Source organism: Cavia porcellus, unplaced genomic scaffold, assembly GCF_034190915.1.
Source record: "Cavia porcellus strain 051 isolate PalLab524CR breed Dunkin Hartley unplaced genomic scaffold, mCavPor4.1 scaffold_1, whole genome shotgun sequence".
NCBI classification, from domain to species: domain Eukaryota; kingdom Metazoa; phylum Chordata; class Mammalia; order Rodentia; family Caviidae; genus Cavia; species Cavia porcellus.
Window position 1 is genome coordinate 101,478,570 of NW_026947484.1, and position 24,343 is coordinate 101,502,912.

At 35.8% G+C, this 24,343-nt stretch overlaps 1 protein-coding gene across 5 annotated transcripts in view; it reads left to right on the forward strand.

The window, feature by feature from the left end:
• Positions 1 to 24,343, forward strand: part of Ift74 (intraflagellar transport 74) — a 109,422-nt gene that overhangs the window by 30,695 nt on the left and 54,384 nt on the right. For all 5 annotated transcript variants that reach the window (XR_010048465.1, XR_010048464.1, XM_063252108.1 and 2 more), the window contains exons 9-13: positions 1,091 to 1,229; positions 2,607 to 2,669; positions 11,004 to 11,147; positions 12,275 to 12,315; positions 14,805 to 14,884. Coding sequence is in view for 3 of the 5 variants with exons in the window: in XM_063252108.1 (XP_063108178.1) it covers positions 1,091 to 1,229; positions 2,607 to 2,669; positions 11,004 to 11,147; positions 12,275 to 12,315; positions 14,805 to 14,884 (467 nt within the window). In the remaining 2 variants the exon portion in view is untranslated. The remainder of the gene's footprint in view (positions 1 to 1,090; positions 1,230 to 2,606; positions 2,670 to 11,003; positions 11,148 to 12,274; positions 12,316 to 14,804; positions 14,885 to 24,343) is intronic.

Genomic DNA, 24,343 nt, shown 5'->3' on the forward strand with positions numbered 1-24,343 from the left:
CATTCTGAGATGTTGTAGATGGGTGATTTCTGAGTTTGGGTTATTTATGGGATTGGCAGGCTCTGAATATGTAGGAGATGTGGGGATGTGTTCATTTACTGGCCTTAGGTGGTGATTGTGAAAACTGGAAATGTCTGTGAGTGAAAGAATAATCCGATTTTGAAACCCAGTCAGAAATTTATGATTTTGAAACTGGAAATTTATGTTAAGTCCAGCTTTTTGTTTATGAATGTTGTGTATTTGTACAGTAAATGACATATCACCTGTTTTTCAGAAATTCTCTCTACCCTATTAATGATTGACTACATAGAAAAATACCTCACTGTTATTTCTTGACATGATAAAGATGATTATTCTTATTAACTTTATTCTTACTACTGCGTAGATAATGTATTATTTCACAGTGCTAAAATAAATCATATTAATGTAATAAGTAAAATAAAACTTAAGGAAAGCATTATATTAATCTAAAGCTATTATTTCTGTTCTTTTTTTTTTTTTTTTTTTTTAATAGGTACCGAGCATCGAACTCACGACTGTGTACTTGTCCTAGGGCCCCCCCTCCGCCTTTTTTTTTTTTTTTTTTAAACAGATTGCCCTATAGGTTTCTCTGCTTGCCAGCTCAGTCAGAACTGCATTGCTTTCTATGATTTGTATGGCAGATTTTAATTCAAAATTTCATTTGGTCAAAGAATTCTGTGGCTAAAGGTTATTCATAAACAACTATTTTAAAACTTAACTTTCTCATATTTATCTTTTGAGATATAGCAAAATGTGTAACTGCATCTTCATCTGTATGAGGTCTTAGGAATTTTCTGTGATAATCTTTGGATTCTTTTCTTAGGAAAATGGAGAGTAAAATACAATTTGGAAAGGGAAAAAAGAAAGATAAGTCTGTATGGATGCGGCCAAATTTCATGTAGTTTAAATAAGGTCTTGTTTTGCACAAATACAAAGACTTTATTACCACACATTATAGTTGCATATCTTTAAGTATCCTATTCAAGACTGTGACCTGACTGAGAAAAAAGACCTTTATGTCTTTTTTCCCTACTATAATAACAGGAAAATTACATGCTTTTCATTCTAGGAAAGAAAAACAAATTGCGAGTGTGGAAGAAGAAATTGAACAAGAAAAACAAGCGACAGATGGCATTATCAGAAATATGTCTTCTGAGAAACAAGTCAAGTACATAGAGATGAAAAGCACAAACGAGAAATTGTTACAGGTGACACTTTGTTAATTATTTCTGAGTGTGAGGCACCTAGCAGTCTTGCTCCTGAAAGTGTGGTCCCGAAGATCGGCAGCATCAGTGTCTGGTGAAAACTGGACTAGGCCTACTGTACAGAGTCTTTGTTTTAACAAAGTTTTCTGCTAATTCATAGGAATATTTAAATTTTAGAAGCTGTGATCCCGGCATTTTGGAGACTGAGACAGAAGCTTTGCCATGAGTTTGAGGGTAGCCAGGGCTACAGAGGGAGCTCAAGGCCAATCTGAACTGTGTAGTTGAGACCCTGTCTCAAAAAAACAAAACAAAACAAAATACCCCATTTCAGAAGCACTTGTCCAGATAACTTCATTTTTTAATGCTGTGTGATAACCTGGCTTTTTTACCATTACTACTTGCTCAGTTGTGTGCATCATCAGTTTTGCATGTCATAAAGATGCAAGAAACACTAGTATTTTAAGTGTACTTTTAATGAGTCATTAAAAGGCTTCATGGACCAGCATCATATGAATATTAACATTCTTTCCTTTTCTTTCTTGTGTAAGAGGTGGCAAAACTGTTGTGCTCCTCATTTGAATACTTACTGCCTTCTAATCATATTGTATAAATGTAATTTAGGTGCCCACTGTGGGATTATTGATAACTTTCTCATTGTTCAGTTGTGATGATCCCCTTTCATGCCTAGATCACCCCTTATTAAAGGATTAGCAAAGAATTAGACCATGTAAGGACCAGAAATAAATATAGTTTAGAATGTGCAGACATCCCTTCACTGATATTTTAGTATAACTTTTTATATTAGATAATATTTATAAGATACAATAAAACACCAAAGAAAGAACATTATAGTAATGCGAAAATACTATCAAAGCATACTTAATTTTTATAGGGGTTATGAATGGGTAGTTAAAAGAATTTATCCTAGGAGTAAACCATGTTTGTTTGTTTCTGTGTGTGTGTGTGTGTGTGTGTGTGTGTGTGTGTGTGTGTGTATGTGTAGGGCTTCACCCTAAAAGAAGTTATTCAAAACATGAAAATATTGTTGAAAGTTAAAATTGAAAATCCTAATTTAAGTTATGACATCCTTAATTTGAAAGCTCCTGATACTTAATCTCTTCAGAACACTGTACTGATTTACTGTGAAAAGGTCTGGATACTTTTGATAAGCTTTTTGTAGGTATGTGGCACAGGTTTTTAGGAATAGAGAAAAAATGAAACAATGAGGAAACAATGAAATGGTGGTAAATTCTGGTTAGTATGGAAAAAACTGATTGAAGATGTTTATAAAATATACTCTGTACTGCTTATATAGTTTTAGAAATGTTGAGACATAGGGAAGTAATTTATATTAATATTTGCCTTTTTATCCCTTTTTAGGAATTAGATGCACTTCAGCAACAGTTAGATTCACTGAACATGAAGAAAGAGAGCTTGGAAACTGTAAGTATAAAATCAAAGGTTCTCATATCACAGCTACAAAAAATAATTCAGGCAAATATTAATAGAACTCCCCCACTTACGTATTTACTTAGCAGGTTACTACAGGAATTCTATAATATTTCTTCCTGTTTTGGATCACAAAGATCTTATTTGGGTAAAAAAATTAGATTCACTTATTGAATACCTACTGTGTACAAAATAAACCATTCTGCCTCAGTGGGCTATGCCAGAAACTAATGACAACTTAAAAGACATACGCACAGAGACTACAATTAAATAAAAAGCAAAAGAGTTCAATCACTTTATTGTTATTACTATTATTTTTGGTATGGGGACAGAATTCATGACCTTGTCCTTGCCAGGCAGGTGCTTGTGCTGCTGAGCCAAATCTCTGGCCCCAGATCAATCGCTTTAAAGATGTACATGCTTAGGGGCTGGGGATTTAGCTCAGTGGCATAAGCACCTGCCTTGCAAGCAGGCAGTCATGAGTTCGATCCCTGGTACCAATAAAAAGGAAAAAGACAAAACCAATAAAACAAGATGTACATCCTTGCATTTGTCTTCTAATTTATTTAAAGTAACTTCTAATGCACATTAAAAACCCTGTGTTAGGGGCTGGGGATTTAGCTCAGTGGCATAAGCGCCTACCTTGCAAGCAGGCAGTCTTGAGTTCAATCCCCAGTACTGATAAAAACAACAACAACAACAACAAAAAAAAACCCTGTGTTTATAATTAAGAGTCAAAAAAGATGCAAGTGCAAGCAAAGTGATCTTTCTCTTGTCCCTCATTCTAGAGAGGACTACTGTGACATTTTTTTGAATGTTTACTGTGTCTGTTTGAGCTCTTCATGCATATTACTGACATGGTTGGTTAATTTTCATAACTATCCTGCCATTCTGCTTCCCTTTTAAAGATATAGGAAACCCCAAATGGAATTTCCTACAAATGGAGTTTTTGAAATGCTAATATGCTACCTGCAGTTTTTGTTTCACCTTAACGTTACCTATTAGTTATGTTTTGTTTTTCAGTGCTGGGACTGAACTTACACATGGTAGGCAGCACTCTGTAACAGATCTATATCTGCCTATTGAATGTCTTCATCATTTTGGAGACCCATCACTATTTTAAGTTGTTGCTTTGTATAATGTTATATTATTGTAAAAGCAGTATAGATGAATAGGCTGTCATTTTCTGCAGTTATAAACTATAATGAAAACATGCATTTTATGCAAAGCTATACATTGTAAGATTAATTTCTTATAACAAATGAAAAGGCATACACTTCTAAAATATTACGAGATTTTCACATTACCTCCAAAACCACATTTTTTGAATTTTTACTCTGAGACATATAAGAACGTTTCTTTCTCCTTGTGCTCATTGACAGGAAACATTATCCCACATTTCCATTTTTTGCTACTTTAATGGGTAAAACTAACTCTCTGATTTTTTGCTTTGTTGTCTTTTGTTTTGAAATGGTATCTTGATCATGGTGCTTAGGCGCTTGAATCCTTCAGCTTCCTAAGTAGCTGGTACTATAGGAAAATGCCACCTATTCCTAGCTGTTACTGCATTTTAATTTTCATTTACTTAGGCATGAAGGTGAGTATCTGCTTATGTATTGGTTAGCAGTAAAATTTCTTTTTTCATGAAATTATTCTTGCGTTTCAGTATATTTATGCTCTGTTTCTCAGTGTTCAGCTCAATGTACTGCCTTGGTTGCCCAAGCTTCCTGTACTTTGGGTAGATTTGATGACGGGTTAATAATAGTTATGTCATGGTGTAGTTTGTCATCTCATTTGTGAAAGAAATAAATATGAATAATTTATAGTTATTTCTTTGAGAATTTGGAGTTAAAATTATTTTTAAATATTAAGATGATTTTCTGTGTCTAGTTGTCCACCTGTAAGTACACCTAATTTTTTTGTACCTCTAGTGATGAAAATGTGCTTCAAGGAAAAAAGACAACATTTAATAGTAATATAGCTAGCTTGCAAAATTCCTTTTCTGGATGAATGGCAGAGTGGTGAGTCTTTTTTTTTGGTCTTTTTCCTTTTTATCAGTGCGGGGGATCGAACTCATGACTGCCTGCTTGCAAGGCAGGTGCTTATGCCACTGAGCTAAATCTCCAGCCCCTGCTGAATCTTTTTTAATTTGACCAATTTAGTTACCGTAGAAAAATGTATGAGCTATAACTCGTTTGGTTTTTATAGTCATGTCAGACTTCTTTGTTATCAGTATATATACATATATATTTTAAAAATAATAGCTTTTTATTTATTAAAAAAAGGGTAGAAATAATACAATTTCAAAAAAATAAACAGTAAGAAATCACTAGTTGATAATTACATATTGTCCTCTTACAAATAGTTGTTCAGGTTACAAAAGTGAAGCATACCAAGTGGACGTTCAAACAGCGAGACTGCAAACAGTTCTGCTCAACCATCCAATAAAAACTTAATAATACGGTTATCAATCCTATACACTTAAACATACATCAGTTATATCCTTCAGAGTACTTTCTGTTCCTCTCTTTTTTACAATAGCAATTGCACATTTTGGGTTTTATTACTCATACATTTCTTAATACTTTTTACACTAGAGATACAATGTGATATTTATAAATATGATTCTTGTTTATTACACTAATGAGGATAGCCTCAAGTTGTCTCCATTTGCCTGTGAAGACCTCAAGATCATCATTTTTATAGCTGAGTAATATTCCATTGTATAAAAATACCACATCTTTTTCATCCACTGTGTGATTGATGGGCATCTGGTTGTTTCTAATAATTAGTTATTATAAATTGTGCTGCTATGAACATGGGTGCAACATATATCACTATGATATGACCTTTTCAGTTTTTCTGGGAAAATACCCAGGAGGAGAATAGCTGGGTTGCATGGAACTTCCAATCCTAGTCTTCTGAGAATTCTGATACATACTGATTTCCATAGTGGTTTTACCAGTCTATATCCCCACCAACAGTGGAGCAGTGTCCCCTTTTCCCTGCAACCTTGCCAACATTTGTTATCTGTTGATTTCTTGATGGCAGCTATTCTTTCTGGAGTGAAATGAAATCACAATGCTGTTTTAATTTGCATTTCTCGAATAACCAGTGGTGATGAACATTTCTTCATGTATTTATTTGCCATTTGTATGTCTTCATCTGAGAACTGTGTGTTCATCTCAGATGCCCATTGTTGGAGAGGGTCTTTGAATTTGAGGGGCTTGATGTTTTTTTAATTCTTTTTATGTTCTTGATATAAGTCCTTTGTCTGAGGGGTTGCTGGCTAAAATTCTTTCCCATTCTGTGGGTTTTATTTTACTCTGTTGGTGATTTCCTTTGATGTGCAGAAACTTTTCAATAATACAAGATCCCAGTTGTTGATTCTTTGAAGTGTTTCCTGTGCAGTTTTTTTTTTTCATGAATTCTCTGCCTACCCCTTTATCTCCAAGATTTCTACCTACCTTATCTTCCAGTAGATTTAGTGTTTCTGTTTTAATATTTTGGTCTTTGATCCATTTAGACTTTAGTTTTATGCATGGTGATAAGTATGGATCTAGTTTCAGTTTTCGGCATGTGGAAAGCCAATTTTTCTAACACCATTTATTAAAGAGGCTATCTTTCCAGTGAACACGTTTAGCCCCTTTGTCAAATATAAGGTCGCTGAGTGTCTTTGTAGTTAGTTGTTCCTGCATCTTCTAATCTGTTCCATTGATCCTCAGGTCTATTTCTTTGCCAGTACCATGCTGATTTTATAACTGTGGCTTTGTAGAATAGAATTGAGATGTCTCCTGCCTTGCCTTTGTTGGGGCAGAATTGCCTTTGCTATTCTATGTTCCTTCTGTTTCCAAATGAATTTTAGGAGTGTTTTCTCTACATCTGTGAGGTATATTAATGGTATTTTTGATTGGGATTGCATTAAATCTGTATAACAGTTTTGGGAGTGTGGCCATTTTCACAATGTTGGTTTTTCCTAGCCAAGAGCAAGGAATATCCTTCCATTTTCTAATATCCTCTTCAGTCTTTTTTTAGTGTAACATAATTTTCAGCATATAGGTCTTTTACATTCTTAGTTGATTCCTAAGTATTTCATTTTTTTAAGATGCTGTTGTGAAGGGCAATATTTCCATAATTTCTCTCAGTGAGGTTTTTGTTTGTGTACAGGAATGCTATTGATTTTTGAGCGTTGATTTTGTATCCAGCTACACTGCTGAATTTGTTTATTCTAGTAGTCTTTTAATGAAGTTTTTTGGATCTTCTCTATAAAGTATCATGTCATCTGCAAATAGTGATAATTTAGCTTAATTTCTGTTCCTTTTCTAATTGCTCTGGCTAGTGTTTCCAGAACTATATTGAATAGGAGTGGTGATAGTGGACATCTTTGTCTTGTTCCTGATTTTAAAGTGAAAGCTTTCAGTTTTTGTCCATTTAGTATAATGTTGGCTGTCGGTTTGTCTTAGATGGCCTTTATAAGATTGAGGTAGACACCATGTATTCCGAGTTTCTGAAGGGTTTTTATCATGAACATATGTTGAACTTTATTGAAAGATTTTTGTGCATCTATTGAGATAACCATGTGGTTTTTGTTTTTGGCTTTATTGATGTGGTGTATTACATTTATTGATTTGCATATGTTAAACCATCCCTGCATTCCTAGAATGAATCCCACTTGTTCGTGATGTATAATCTTCTTAATGATTTGCTGCATTCTATTTGCCAATATTTTACTGAGAATCTTTGCCCCAGTGTTCATTAGCGAGATTGGCCTATAGTTCTCTTTTTTGATTGGGTCTTTCTCTGGTTTTGGTATCAGAGTAATACTTGCCTCCAGAAATGATTTAGGGAGGATTGCTTCCATTTCAATTTCATTGAAGAGTTTAAGGAGTATTGGCATCAAATCTTCTCTAAATTTCTTGTAGAATTCAGCTGTGAATCCATCAGGACATGGGCTTTTCTTTGTTGGTAAGTTTTTAATTACATTTTCAATTTCAATAGCTGATACTGGGTTATTCAAAATTGCTATATCTTCTTGTTTGAGCTTTGGTAGTTCATATGTTTCTAGAAATCTGTCCGTTTCCTCTGTGTTTTCTATTCTATGTGAGTAGAGATTTTCAAAGTAGGTATTCATGATTTTTTGAATTTCCATGGGATTTGTCGTAATTTTCCCCTTTTCATTCCTTATTACATGAATTTGGGTTTTTTCTTTTTCTTTATAAGGTTAGCTAGAGGTTTGTCAATTTTGTTTATTCTCTCAAATAAACAGCTTTTTGATTCATTCACTCTTTGTATTTTTTTTTTTTTTTAGTTTCAATTGCATTGATTTCTGCTCTAACCTTTACAATTTCTTCTCTTCTATGAGCTTTGGGTTTAACTTGCTCTTCTTTTTCTAGAAGCTTGAGATGAAGCATGAGCTTGTTTATTTGTGCTCATTCTGTCTTCTCGATGTGACAATTTATTGCTATATATTTCCTTCTTAAGACTGCTTTCATTACATCCCACAGATCGCAATGTTGTTTATGCATTTTCATTGAATTGTAGGTATTGCTTTATTTCTTCTTTAATTTTATCTGTAGCCCATTGGTTGTTAAAAAGGTCATTATTTAATTTCCATGTATTTATGCAGGTTTTGCAATTTCTTTTACCATGAATTTCCAATTTCAATGTGTTATGGTCAGATACTACGCATGGGATAATTTCAGTATCTTTGCAGTTACTTAAGAATCTTTTATGGGATAATATATGATCTGTTTTAGAGAATGTTCCATGTGCAGCTGTGAAGAATGCGTATTCTGATGTGGTTTAGTGGAACACTCTGTAAACATCTACTAAATCCAATTGCTTGCAGTTCTATTATTTCTTTGCTGACTTTTTGTCTAGTTCATCTATCTCTTTGTGACAATGGGTTGTTAAGGTCCCCTGTTGTAATTGTTTTCTTGCGTATTTGGTTTTTCATCTACATTAGTATTTGTCTTATGTAGTTGGGTGCTCCTGTATTTGGTTCATATATATTTATAATCATTAATTCTTCCTCTTGAATTTTTCCACTAACAAGTATGTAGTGACCTTTTTTAATCTCTTTTAATCATTTTAGGTTTGAAGTTTACAGTTGTCTGTAAATAGAATAGTTACCCTTGCTTTTTTCTGGGTTCCTGCTGCATGAAATACTGTTTTCCATCCTTTGACTTTTAATCTGTGAGTTTCCTTTTGGGTCAGATGTGTTTCTTGTATTCAATGTGTTGTGGGATCTTCTTTCTTGATCCATTCTGTCAACCTGTTTCTTTTGATAGGTGAATTGAGGCCATTTACATTTATAGACATCACTGATATATACTGGCTTGACTTTGCCATGTTATGTTCCAGGTATTTGCTTTCTGTTTTTCTCCATTGTTTAATTGGTTATCCTACCTAGTGGTTTCTTTCTGTTGTTCTGGAGATTTTGGTCATTTTTATCTCTATCTAGTATGTCTTTCAATAATTTTTCTAGGGTTGGTTTGATGGATGTAAATTTCTTCAGTTGTTTTTGTCATGGAAGTATCTTGTTTCTCCATTAAATTTGAATGAAAGTTTTTCTGGGTACATCAGTCTGGGTTGAAAGTTGTTTTCTTTCAGGGCTTGAAATACCTCACTACATGCTTGTCTTGACTTGAGGGTTTGTGCTGAAAAGTCTGCTGTGATTCTAATGGGCTTTCCTTGATAGGCAAGTTGTGTTTTTTCTTTCTTTCTTTCTTTTTTTTTTTTTGTCTTTTTCCTTTTTATTGGTATAGGGGATCGAACTCTCGACTGCCTGCTTGCAAGGCAGGCACTTATGTTGCTGAGCTAAATCCCCGGCCCCCAAGTTGTGTCTTTTCTCTAACAACTTTTAGTATTCTGTTGTTATGCTGTATGTCTGAGATCTTAATTATATGTCTGGGTGTAGATTTTTGTTGGTTGTGACTGTTTGGTGTTTTATATGCCTTACTTATGTGCATATCAGATTTTTTCCCCCCATGTTTGGGAAATTTTCTGCTATTACTTCTGTGAATATTTTAGTTACATCTTTTGCATTGACTCCTGGTAATAGGAGTTTTTTACAAAAATGTATAATATCTAGAGTCAAGAAAACAGTGTAAAGATCACTTTTACTAGATCCTTTCTCTCCATCTCTTCTTTCCTTACTCCCTTTATTCTAGATTTTTTCAAGCAAAAATGTTACATAGCTGTTATCACCTAGTATTTATTATCTAGTTTGTGTTAATAGTGATATTATTAACTCATATTTTTGTTAACTTGGAAAATTATTTAGCTCTCATATCTGCACTTCCCTTGTTTGTAAAATGGAGATGATAGCAGTGCTGTTAGTGCTATGAGTGTGAGTACTGGAGATAACGTATAAAGAACATTTAGTACAGTGTCACACAAAACAAATGTTCTATAAATAAGAGATTCCAAAGTCAACTTAATTATCTTTATCCTCAACATTCTTTTATTTATTTATTTTTTGTACCAGGGATTGAACTCACGACCTCACACTTGCCAGGCAGGTGCTTATGCTGCTGAGCCAAATCCCCAGCCCCCTAATAAAGCTTTTTTTTTTTTGTCTTTTTCTTTTTTATCGGTACCAGAGATTAAACTCACAACTGCCTGCTTGCAAGGCAGGCGCTTATGCTGCTGAGCTAAATCCCCAGCCCCCTAATAAAGCTTTTTTTCTTCTCTCTGTCTCTTATTTCCCTCTCTCCTTCCCTCCTTCCCTTGCTTCCTCTTCTTTTCTTTTCTTTTTTTTTTTTTTTTTTGAGACGATCTTGCTGTGTAGTTTAGACCGGCCTTGAACTCATTATGTAGCCCAGACTGGCCTCAAACTCTCAGCGTTCTTCCTGTCTCCTCTCATCTTCCTGAGTCCTGGGACTGTAGGCATGCACCACCATGCCTGGCCACTTATCTTTATTTTCTTTTTGTGAGCAGTACAGTAAACTCAAATAAACAATAACTGTTCTACTTGGATGTATTGGTTTGCTAGTGTTGCCCTAACAAAGTATCACAAACTGGGTGGCTTACAACAACAAAACTTACTTTCTCACAGTTCTGAAGGCTAAAGGTCTAAAATTAGGGGTCAGCAGAGCTGAGTTCCTTCTGTGACTTGGTAGAATTCTTCTGGCTTCTGGAGGTGAACATCAGTTGTTGGTAGCTCTATCCTTTCATCTGCCCTGTGTTACCATGTGCAGGCTCACTGTGTGTCTCTGTTGTCTTCTTACAAGGATGCCAGTCATACTGGGCTATGGTCTAATGATCTCATCTTAACTTTCTACATCTACAAATAGCCTAGTTAAAATTGTCCCTCTTTTGTTCTAGGAACTAACACACTCCCAGGTAAAACAGGAGGCTGTATTACTGCATGAAAAACTTTATGAATTGGAAGCCCACCGAGATCAAATGATTGCCGAGGACCAAAGCGTGGGATCTCCAATGGAAGAGCGGGAGAGATTACTAAAACAGGTAGGAAAAATAAACTAGCTTATTGTAATATGTCAAATTTTGTTAAATGTGTTGGTTTGTTTTGTTTAAGGGGTACCCATGAATTTATTATGTAACACTATCAAAAAGTTAGTTTTACCTAAATATGAAATCTTTACTTGATCAAGAAACTCTAGAAAACATTCACTTTCTCATATGGATTTTTTTTGGGGTAAATCTTCATTTTATATGATCTTCATGCATATTTAGCTATGATTTCATACTTTAGTTCCTTAATAGAAAAACTTGAAACTTTCTGCGATTAAATAGATAACCTTATTGAAGACAGGATCAATGATTTGTTTTGGATCTTGTATTAGAATGTAAAGAATTGTAAGTCTTTGCTTTTGCAGTACCCAGGATTCTTTTCTCTGAGCCACATTACTAGTCCTTTTGAAATTCTTATTTTGAGAGAAGGTCTCATAGGTTGCTAAACTGCTATTGTTCCAACCTACCTTAGCTGGTGAGGGTCTCAAAAATACTAAATGTTTACATCAACTAATGATCCAGATCTGAAGACGTGTTAACTTGATAATACCTTATGAATAGGTGTGGTATATCAATTACTGCCTTCCTATTGAGGAAGAAGAAAATGGATCTGTGGGTAGTTTCTTTTTCTTTTTTTTTTTTTTTTTTGTCTTTTTCCTTTTTATCGGTACCGGGGATCGAACTCATGACTGCCTGCTTGAAGGCAGGCGCTTATGCCGCTGAGCTAAATCCCCAGCCCCTGTGAGTAGTTTCTTAATTACATTCTCTTTAACTTCAAATGTGGAATTCTAAGAAAAAGATTTTAAGGATAGTTTTGACATTTTTTAGTACAACATATTTTAGAGGGAAATTTCCCCTAAAATAGTCTAGTGTGTGGTTTTTTGTTTGTTTTTTAATTCAGGGTTAACCCCAGGGTCTACACATTGAGCTAGATCCCCAGACTTTTGAAAATATTTTTATTTTTCAGATAGAGTCTCACTAAGTGACTAAGTTGTTGATGCTGGGCTTGAACTTGTGATCCTCCTGCCTCAACCTTCCAAAGTGCTGAAAATATAGGAATATACATGACTGGCTTAGTAATGAGCTATTTTTTAAATGCTCCTTTTTTTGTACTTTTATAGGTTAAAGAAGATAATCAGGAAATAGCCAGCATGGAGAGACAGTAAGTTCTTTTATACTAGGACATTTTACTTTCATTTTTCATCTTCTAAATTACATTCTAAGTTATGGTTCATGTTGATAATATTAATGCAGCTTTCAACTTACACTGTTAAATATTTTTTGAGTGCTTAAGAGGAATATGTCAGTATAACTGCTTTTTAAAAATTTTATAAATTCGTAATTCAGGTTTGAATATCTCTCTGGTAGGGGTTAGTTGCCTGGCATGCTCAGTGGTTTTGGTCCCTAGCATCATCACCACTACCAAAAAAAAATATTCATGTTATAATTCACTTTTTTGTTGGGACCTTGAATTGAATCCAGGACCTGCACACTGAAATACATCTGTATCTCTGTGTTAATTTTTTAAATTTTGAAACAAGGTCTGTCATAGTATCTGAATTGTTCAAGGTGGGCTCAGAAATGTGATCCTCTTGCCTCAGCCTCCTAGAGTGCTAGGATTACAGGAGTGCTGTTTTGCCACCATGGCTGGATCACATATTTAAAATCCACAATCGAGAGCTTCAGGGCTGAGGATTTAGCTCAGCGGCATAAGTACCTGCCTTGCAAGCAGGCGGTCATGAGTTCGATCCCCGGTACCAATATAAATGAAAAAGACAAAAAACAAAACAAAACAAACCAAAAAAACTTCTTAGTACAGAGTTGTATAATTAATTTTAAAAAGATACATGCATCTCAATAAAATCCCATAAATTATAACCACTTCCTGTCAGTACTTTCTCATCTCAGCTGGCCATTATGGTGCATGCCTATAATCCCAGCACTCTGGAGGCCGAGACAGGAGGATTGCTGCAAGTTTGAGGCCAGCCTGGACCTATGTAGTGTGTTCAAGGCCAGTTTATATAGTGAGACCCTCACAAAAACCACAAAAACAGAAAAAGAAAAAGAGAAAAATACTCTCCCATGTCTGTGACTAGCAGTCTGCTGTATGTCTGATGGTTTTATCTATCCTGGACATTTCATGTGAATAGAGTCATACCCCACAAGGTCTTGTGTGACTGCATACTTTCACTTAGCATAGTGTTTTCAAGGTTCTTCTATGCTGTAGCATCTATTAGTATTTCTCTTCTCTTTATTGCTAAATAATAGTCTACTATTTGCATATACCATTTTATTTATCTGTTCATCAGTTGATGGACATTTGTTTTGTTTCCACATTTTGAATCATGTTGCTATTATGAATTACGTTGATATGAACATCAATTGCTAGTTTTTGTGTGGACATACATTTTTACTCCTCTTGGGTTCATATCTAGGAATGAAATCGCTGAATCATGGGATAACTGTTTAACTTTATGAATTATAGTCCCATGAGGTGAAATGACTGCCGAAGACAAACTCCAGTGTACTTACTCCATTCTACGTCTCTGTCAGTGTGTATAGGTGTTTTAGTTTCTCCATATCCTCAATGTTATATATCTTTTTTGAAAATCTATTGTACCCATTTTAATTGGTGTGAAGTGATATCGTAGTGTGGTTTTGATTTGTTTTTGTCTGATAGCTAATGGTGTTGAGGTTCCTTTCTTGTGCTTATTGGCTAGGTATAAGTTTCTTGGGAAAAATTTAAGGCACTTTTTAAAGTGGGTTTATCAACATTATTGTTACTATTTCATTTAAAGTGTTCTTTGTGTGTTCTAAATACAAGTCCCTATTGGATTTATGATTTGCAAAAAAATTTTTTCTCATTCTGTGGGTTGTATTTTTCACTCTTGGTGATGTACTTAGAAGCACAAAGTCTTCAATTTGGCTAAAGTCCAACTGTATTTTTTCCTTATACTTTTGATGTCAAACCAGTGTTCAGTTCAAGGTCATGAAGATTTTCTAAGAGTATCATAGTATAGCTCTTACACTTAAATCTTTGATCTCTTTTGGGTTAATATATTATATGAGGTAGGAGTTCAGTTTCCTTCTTTTGTTCATACTTAGTTGTCCCAATACCATTTGTTAAAAATTCTTTCCCTATTTGTCTTGGCATAGTTGTTCAAAATCAGTTATGGTCTTATTTTTGAATTCAAAATTCTAGTCCCTTGATATGTCTATCCATATTTCAGTATGACATTGTCATGATTTCTATAGCTTTGTAGTAAATATAGTGTTTTTAAAAATTTTTAACATGTATAATCTACCAGTGGTAGATTTTCCCTCATTTTCTAAGTTAACTTAAATTTATTTTGTACAAATGCAACAAAAGAAAAGCTGCTGAAGATTTGTCGTTTTCTTGGAATGGTAGTCAAACTTAAAAGGTCGGGAAAGGGTCTGCTCTCAAAGTCAGGCAACCAGATGTCTTTAGAATATATTTGTGCTTTCAACAGAAACTGTGAAAAGAGGTTTAGAAAATATTTTTTTCTCTAAATTTGTAACAGTGTCCTCAGAATAGGGCATATTATTTATGCAACTTAGAAAAGATGTTAACATCATCATTAAATTTTTTATTGAATGTCTATTCTTATAAATTCATTAAAATTCCAACAGGTTAACAGATATAAAAGAAAAAATAAATCAGTTTAATGAAGAAATAAGACAACTTGACATGGATTTAGAGGATCATCAAGGTAATATTTTTGGTGTATTTCTGCATTTTTATAGTATAGATTAATAAACTTAGAGCAGCACTGATACAGTATTAATTGTATCTCTGGATTAATTAATTCTGTATGATATTCTTAACTTTACTAAAATATATGCTCAATATTGCAAGTAATGTAAACATAATTCTTTGAATTGATCATTACTTGAAATAACTTAATGGTTGTCAATAAAAATTCATTTAGTTTTGTGAATCAGTTTTTTTTTTCTCTTTCCCACAGTATTAGAGATTGAACCCAGGATGTATGGCACAGGCCCTCAGCACAGCTGTATCCCAGCCTAATGAGGGATGTGTGTGTGTGTGTGTGTGCGCGTGCACATGTGTGCATTTGCACTGAACCTGGGTCTTTGCACATGCAAAGCAAGTGCTGTACTACTGAGCCACATCATCAGTCTGAAAAGCAGTTTTTTAAAAATGGCCTGTTTATAGATTCCTAAATTAGACTTCCACAGTATGATCAACTATTAACTAAATTGTTTAGTAGAGTTGGGACAGGTAAGAATCAAGTCACAAATACTATATCAGAGATAATCCAGGAAGGATTCATTTTCCAGCCAGGCCCAGTTATGAGGTGGTAGGCACTTATTAGGATAATTCTCTACCTGTCCTTGGCAATGGCATTTGAAAAACCAGTGCAAGGACTAACCGCCTGGGGGAGCATGGAACCCGGACAAGTGGAATGCTGTGGCAGGAGCTGGGAACTGCATGTTATATGTGCGTGAGGTATGGGCTTGGGCTTTACAGTTTCCTGGGCATCTTCTCCCTAATAGAGGACAGGAATGTGGGTTCCCTGCGGTACATTAATCACGACTTAACTGCAGTCAGTTAATATGCTCCCAGATTATCAAACAGTGATTTATGAGTTAGTGGGGAAAGTCAGGATAATCTTGCATCTTCATGGTAGAACTAGTACATCTGTGCTGTGGTTCAGGAAACATTTAGAGCAGGGAAAAAGTAAATTAAAAGTAAATATGTAAATTTTTGCTTCAATTTTAAAGGTGGTATATTAATTTTTTTCTACTTTATCTTAATTTTTGAACATCATTAGTTACTACTAATTGATTATTTTGCAGTGTTTGCAGGAACCCTTTGAAGGCTTGGTAAGCAATTTTATACATGTTGAAGCTCAAAAACATGTGGTTTAAACAAATTCCCCCAGCTATTAAGAAGTGAAGTCTAGATTTAAACCAAGATCTTTTTGACTCCAAAGTCTTAGTTTCGTTGCCGAAGTTTAAACTTGACTTTCTGATATGAAGTACTATATTCATGAAATAAAAATGTTATTAGAAATACCTAGTTGAAATTTATACATGGCTCCTAAAGGCTTTAAATAAAGCATCTAAAGGGAGACACATATTAAGTAAATCCTAGTTATTAGGTAAGTAAACTTGGTTAAGCTTTAGTTTTCTCATCTGCAAAATGAAATATAATGGTTCTATCCCACTAAGGTTTGTGTATATTAATTGGTTTATGTGTTATGATAGAGTCAAGACTGAGGTCATGTTAGTTTTAAAAAATTACTCATTTTCTTTTCATTGACAAAACTTGTATATATGTATACTTTGTGGAGTGGTTAAACCAAACTAACATGTGCATTACTTTATATTTCATCATTTTTTTGTGGAACACAGTGAAAACCCACTGTCAGTGATCTCAAGAAAATATATCATTAATTTATAGTCACTGTGTTGTACAATAGATCTCTTGACTTTATTCCTCCTGCTTTATCCAAAATTTTTATTCTTGGACTGTTATTTCTTTACTAACAAAGGTCTTAGTATTTTGCTCTTTATTAATCAAACTTAGGACAAATCTGATAATATTCTTGATTTTAGATGCTTTATCTGATACATTTCAAATAATTTTCCTGTTCCTAAGTCTAAATTTCTAATGTTCATTTATTTCCATTAAAATAATGATTGGAGGTAACAATTTATTACTAATGGTTAGCTAATTATTATTAATTCCAGGATAAATGCTGAATGGATTGTGTCTTAGCTATTCTTTTCCTTTTGTTTTTCTAAATTTGTCTTTTTTATTAATGTAGAAAAAGACAATCTATAATGCCGTCCAATAGTGGCAAAAGTCATTGGTATGTAAGTGTAAATATGTGTGATTATAGACACTGTATATTTGTGACTACATCAGTGAATTCAGTGTTTTGTTATGCTACTCTGTGATCATTCTAGATTATTGGTTTTACAGCCGAAGGGGTTTTTACCAGAAGGTTACTTGTTAGAAGGTTACTTGTTAGTTCAGGACCTCATTCTTTCCTGCCTGAACTATTGTAGTAGCCTCCTAACTGGTCACCCCACCTCCAGTCTTGCCCCCTCTCAGATTATTCCTCCAGAATGCTGCCGGCGTGATTTATGTAAAACGTGATTCTGGGTCATTCGGCTTACTGGTGGTTCACCATAATGCATGAGATAAAGTTCAAGAGTTTTTGCATATTTTACTAGTCCCTCTGTAGTGTGACCTGTACATTGTTAGCTTCCCACCCCTTATAATCATTATGCTTATGTTCTAATAATAACAACTTGCTGTGGTATCTCAAACTGCACCCCTTATCACAATATATCACACTTTCATGCTCAACACTTTGCTTCTGTTTGTTGTTTCTTCTTCCCCCTGTCTTCCTCCTACCTTTTCTCTCTTTCTCTCCCTCTCTTCCATGCTTCTTCCCTTTCCTCCCCTTCTTTCTCTCCTACCTCTTCTTCTCCTTGTCTTGAATGTTCTTTTTGCCAGTTTGTATTGACGACTCCTTAAGAGCTAACTTAGGCGTCCTCTCCCCCAGCAAACTCTTCATTGCCTGCCTGACTCACTCTGGGCTTGCCTAAGTGAATGACTTTCCCTGCTACAGAGCACTGCACTGGTTATGCTGTATACAGTTTCACCTTTGTCTTCCCCCTTAGACTTCACTTTTTCAAGGGCAGAGACTTTCTTACTTTAGTGATCTTTTTCATCAACATAATGTCTGGGAAAGTAAATACTAAATAAATGTTTGTGGAATGAACTGGACAATCCATAGTTTGGCAGAGAAGGAATAATTGTACAATGTATTAGGGGAGAAAACTAAACTCTTCTGTTGCTGTGAGTTCCTTTGTTCTAGGATGCAGTTGTATGCTCTTCAGAGTCAGCTTGACTACAAGTATTTTATTTCTTTCCAGAGAATTCCTACCTTGGATTCATGTTTCCTAATAAAGTGGTAGATGCTTGTCTATATCTACATTCCCAACAATCCCTTGACTCAAGATTGTGGGTAATTAATTCCTTAGGATATATGTGACAAGTTATTTTGTTGTCTTATCTACCCTTAGCTGTGTCCCCTGGCTTTATTTCCCTCTTAGAACTATTTTATTTATTTCTTAGATGTTTCCTGGTTTCTGACATTAAGGGCACCTATGTATAATCTAGCTGGGCTACCTTTGCCTTTAGGGTCCTGGGTAAGAGTGCTTAAGCCATAAATGGTGCTTATACAGGTGTGACTTTTAGGAGTTGCTTCTCCCTTTCAGTTTTTAAATAAGCTTTGAACAAATTTACATAATTAATTTGAAATTTAAAGGCATCTTTACATACTGGGTTAGGTATAGTTGCATTCTCAGTTATTAATGGTGACAGTTATTACTGTAATTCAGTAACTTCATTTAATATACTTATTCATTTTGATAAGTCCTTAAAATTATAATTCTCCAAAGGTTTTATATTGAATAATTATGCTTCAAAATTAACCAAATAAAATTAGCAGCTATTTGGCTACTTTGTGGAATTTCCTTTTTTTTCTACATGCCGAGTTACCAGTTTCTGTGATAATCTGAAATAAGTAGAGAAAAATCTCTATAATACACAAACTTTTGATCAATTTTATTTTATTTTATTTTTTTTGTCTTTTTCCTTTTTATCGGTACCAGGGATCGAACTCACGACTGCCTGCTTGCAAGGAAGGCGCTTGTGCCGCTGAACTAAATCCCCAGCTCCACTTTTGATCAATTTTGACACACATTTTTGCTGTAAATCTGTGCCTAGACTTTTAAAATGAGTTTTTAGAAAAAAAAATCATAATCATAATAGCATTTTCTATACAGTAAGATGTTAACATCTTTAAGTTGTTGAGGAATTTGATTATGTCATGTCATATATTTGCTAGATTTCACCTTAATATTTGAGTAATATTTCTTGTTCCATTTGTCTCAAATCAGACCATTACTTTACTGTCTTATAGTAACTAAATTTTAAAAAGAACAGTGTTATTGTTACACATCCAAAACTTTTATGAAACAGGAGCACAAAATTCATTTTTTTAAAAATTTTATTTAAGGAGAAAAGAAAAAAAAGCAGAGAAAGGGTACAAGTTATACAGATTTGCAGAAAAAAAAATGAACAGTAGGAAATCACTAGTTAATGGATTACATATTGTCATCTTAGAAATAATTGTTCAAGTCACAAAATTAAAGCTTGTAAAGTGGACATTCCATCAATGATACTGCAAACAGTTCTGTTCAATGATCCAATAAAACTCTGTGATATCATTTTCTATCTTATACACTTAAATATACATGCAGTTATATAGTATAGAGCACTTTCTTTTCCTCTCTTTTGTACAATGACTATTACACATTTTGGGTTTCATTGCTCCCATGGTTCTTATTACTTTTTTGGAAGAGAGTAAAACCAAATGTGATATAACAGAACAGAATCGGTCAAGTCAAAAGGGTGGACATAATAGATAATGTAAAAACATAATACAAGGTGATCAACAATGGTTACCATAATGCCTCCCGCTATCTCTAATAGAATTGCCTATATCGTTAGTTACAATACAATTGAACAAAACAGTAAAGAATAAAACTGACAAAACCAAAACATTGGAGACATTGTAGGTCTTCAAAAATAGATAAAAATCAACGAGAATGGGCGTTATAATGAATCTCATTATCTTCACAGCTGATGCCTAAATTTTCGAACCTGATACTATCCAGCAAAACAGAATAGGGGAACATCAGTTAAAAACCAGATGGTGAGAGTAATACAGGGCTTTAAATTGAGGTAATGGAAAGTCAAAGTGGGTTACTATAATATATCCTGCTATTTTTTTCCTTTAATTAAAAGGATAAAAATAAAAAAGTAAATAATGGAGTGGAGATTGAGATAAAAGAGTGCATAACAACGAAACAGCACAGATCAAAACATAACCATTTAAGCAGAATAGTGTTTCACCACCAGATAATCCTGACCTAAAAGTAGTTACCATATTATCTCTTTCCTTGAAATCCTTGAGTACAACTTCGTATACTGTAGCATTAAGTATATCAAAACAATGTAAAACCATTTAAGAGAATGACAGCATTACAGAGTATTTAGAATCGACTAACAGAAAATGAACAATGGTTTCTGTATAATCTCCTTGTCTTTAAAAGGTTTTTGCTTATACTATCATACATAATAAAATCCAGTAAGATACAACCTATTTGGACCATTGGAGACAGAAGGACAAAAGCTAGATGAGACTTCAAAACAAGATGATACTAAATCAGTATTACCTATTAAGATGTCATTTTCTCCAAAATAGCTGTTCCTATCATCCAATCTTCTCTGCCTCATTTCTGTTGAGCTCTTATTCTGTCGAGCTCTTATTCTGTCAGTAGCTGTCAGTTTGTCTTCTTCACTTTGTTCTCTGCTCCATTCGTTGTGGCCTCCATTATTTCTGGATTCTTTGTATTTTTCTTTTTTTAGAATATCCTGCAATACTCTCTGTAGAGTTGAATTGGTGGTTGCAAATTCCCCCAGTTCCTCTTTATCCTGGAAGCACCTTGTTTTTCCATCAATTTCCAGGGACAGTTGTGCAGGATATCTCAATCTTGGCTGGAGATTATTATCTTTCAAAGCTTGAATTATTTCCCCCCACGCTCTTCGTGATTTGATGGTTTGTGCAGAGAAATCTGCTGTAATTCTGATGGGTGTTCCCTTGTAAGTGGTCTGTTTCTTGTCTCTGACAGCTTTTAATATTCTGTTCTTGTATTGAATTTCTGGAATTTTTATTATTATATGCCTGGGTGTTGCTCTGTTTGGGTTGTAGGTAGCTGGAGTCCTGTATGCCTCATACATCTGAGTATCTTTACCTTTTGCTAAATTAGGAAAATTCTCCTGGATTATTTCTGTGAGTAGCTTTTGTAGTTCATTTGTTCGTGTCCCTACTTCTTCTTTTATGTTCTTAATCCTTAAGTGATGGCTCCTCTTATCATCTTCTTGTCTTTGTATTATTGCTGTTTGTTTCTTTGTTATTTTTAAGAAGTTTTTCATTTCATTCTCCCATATTACAATTCTGCCCTCCAGTTCAGATAGTCTGTCCTTAGTTTCTTTCAAGCTGTTATGCCAGTCTTCGATAGACTTCTTAGTTCCTTGGTAGTCCCTTTGAACCTGCTTCACGTATTCTATGCTTTCCCTGTTTTCTCCATCAAACAATTCTCCCCTCTTTTTCTGTTCTTCCATTCCACCATCTGTTTTTTCTTGGGTGGTGCTTAGCATTTCTCTAACTATTTTGCATACTTCTAGCTTCAGGTCGTTGATAACTTCATTCCTGAATTGGTCTATGAGGCTCTCTATATGGCGCCTTATGTGTAATGGTGCGGTGTCTGCTATTGCCTGTTTCTCAGAATTGGGGGCCGAGGAGCCTTTCTTGTTGCTGCCTCTTCCCATATTCTCTGTTCCTTATATATGCAAGCTTATATGAGAGGCCCAGCTTCTCTCCCTGTCAGCCACAGCCTGATCGAATTGCGCCGGTTAGGTGTTCCCACTCACCGCTGCGCACCAGGCAGCCTACGCGGGGGCCCGCCCCTCCCGGCCTCAGTCGGGCTCTGGGATCTGGGTTGGGCCAGCCTACGGGGTCCGCAGGCAGCGTCACGCAGGCCAGGCACTTTTCACCAATCCCGCCCGAGAGGGGAATGTGTGGCTGGAGTCGCCACCGCGCCCTGCTCCCGCAGGACTGCCCGGGCCCAGAAAGTCTGCTGGAGTCAAACTGTGGTGGAGTGTCAGTTTCTCTCACTCACCTCACCACAAGTCAGAACATGCCTCCCTGCCCGTCCTGTTTTCGACTCCGTTCGCAGACTCCCGTTCTCAGAGTTTCCGTGCATCTCTCTCCTTGCCGAGCCGATGTAGAGGCAGCCAGCCATCGCGCGGCGGGAAACCCAAATCGCGGCTTCCAATGGCGCAGGGTCCAGCCTCAGCAGCGAGACTTTTCTGTTCCTGTTTTAGCACCAGGACTGCATTCCAAGTTGGTTTCTCTCAGCCGAGTTCGTTCCTGAGTCAGCAGAGCATGACTCCACCTGCTTATGTCTCTTTAGTCCGCACCATACCTGGCTTCTGAGCCTAGTTTTCAGAGAGCCTCCGGTAGTTGCTGTTATCTGTCCGCCATGTTCTCCCGGATTTTTTTACCAATGGCAGATGCTGAAGAATTCTCTGCAGAGCTGAATGACTGAATGAAGTGTAGTTAGACTCAATTTTGGGAAGAGAATTTGAATCAGGTCAAGCATTTTTTTTAATTTGTCAATCATAAGGACATAGTGGGCCCCATGAGGATAAGTGGGACCTAAAAGGACAAACTAAACTTCTTCTGTCTCTTGCTTCCTTCAGCCTTCTTCCGGAGCACAAAATTAAAAGAGATTAGTCTTTGATGCAAAAGTTATTGAAGCTTTTCAAATCAGGATGTTTTCCAACTTTGCTCCGTGGGTTTAGGCTTTCTTAGTGATTGAGTGATTTGTACTCAATCTAGAGCAGCACAGAATATTAAAGAGCAAGTAGATAGGAAAAGAGTTTAATGGCAGGAGGCATGGAGGGAGTCACCACAAGGAAGGCTGTGGCAGCTCTCTGCAGACAAAGGGCGGGTTCTGCCTGATACAGGCTCTGATGGGGGAAGGGCTCTGGGGACTGATGTGAGTAATTTACTTCATGGGAGTGCAGGGGATTGGGTGAACCTTTACATGCCTGAACTTTGGCAGACGTTTGGGCAGGAGAAGCCATAGGGGCTTCTGGCAAGAAGGAGGTGTGCATTATCAGGGTACAGCTTTGAACTGTTACCATGATGATTATGCTGTCTCTCAGATGGGGGAGCTAACACTTAAGATTGTTAAGTTAGTTACCGCTTGTTCATATACTTCCATTTCCCAAAATTTTATTTCTATTCTCTCCTCTTTTTTGCGTTGCTGAAGGCTTATATTTTAAAATTTATTCTCCCCCACCCTGTCCCACTCCCCTTTCATGTCTTCTCCCTTCTTCTTTCTCTTTCAGTTTTGCAATACTAGGAATTGAACCCAGGGCCTTTGCACTGATCTATACCCCAGCTCTTTCTAAAATTTTCATTTCAAGATAGGGTCTTGATAAGTTGACTAGGTTAGGCTAGAACGCATGGTTCTTATGTCTCAACTGAACTCCCAGAGTGATGGGAAAAATTCTACTTTTTCCTACACTTTTGGTGGGATTTGAGGGAGAATCAGTATTAGTTGTGCATGTTTAATCTGCCATCTTTACCAAGAGATTACAAATGATGAATTTTAATTACTTAAAATTTCTTAAGATTTTAATCACTTTGAATATGATTTAATTTTCTGACTTTTTAAAAAGTTCATGTGTATGTGTGGGTGTTTTGCCTCAAATGAATATTCTCAAATGCTTTTATGAACTATACAATTGCTGGGTCACTCTTACTGCTTTTTTTTTGTCTTTTTCATTTTTTATTGGTACCAGGGATCAAACTCACGACTGCCTGCTTGCAAGGCAGGCACTTATGCCGCTGAGCTAAATCCCCAAACCCCACTCTTACTGCTTTTTAAAAAGTTTCCAACCTGAGTGTGGTAATCCAAGTGTCGTGATCCTTGTGTATGGTCCCAACCACTTCACCCGAGGCAAGAGGATCTCTTGAACCCAGGAATTTTTTTTTAGGTTTTCAATACAAGGTAGTAGGAATTTAGCAATGGTTGTTATACTGCATATTGTTATCTTCAAAATAGTTACTCAGGTTACCAGATACAGGAATAAACGAAACAGTAAAATGGAACAAAACATTGGGTTTCATAAATAAGACAGAAGGAAATCCCCCACAGTGGACACAGTGCACACTGCCATCCTTCATGTAGACGCCCAGACCACCAGCCCCAGGCCTGCAAGGTCAACCAAACACCATCACCACCAAGCCATTCCCTTCACCTCAGGTGCTATCATCTCACCCTGAGTCCTCTGAATCAGCCAGCTGCTTATTGGAGGCGGGGAAGGAGGATGCTCTTTTGGTTTTCCAACCCACACAATGGTTGGCTCACAGGAAGGTGTGGTTTGTCTTGCTGAGTCTCTTTCTGACCCTCATGGCAGAGCCTGGCTCACAGGAAGGTGTAGTTATGATCCTAGGAATTTAAGACCAGCCTGGGCAATGTAGGAAGAC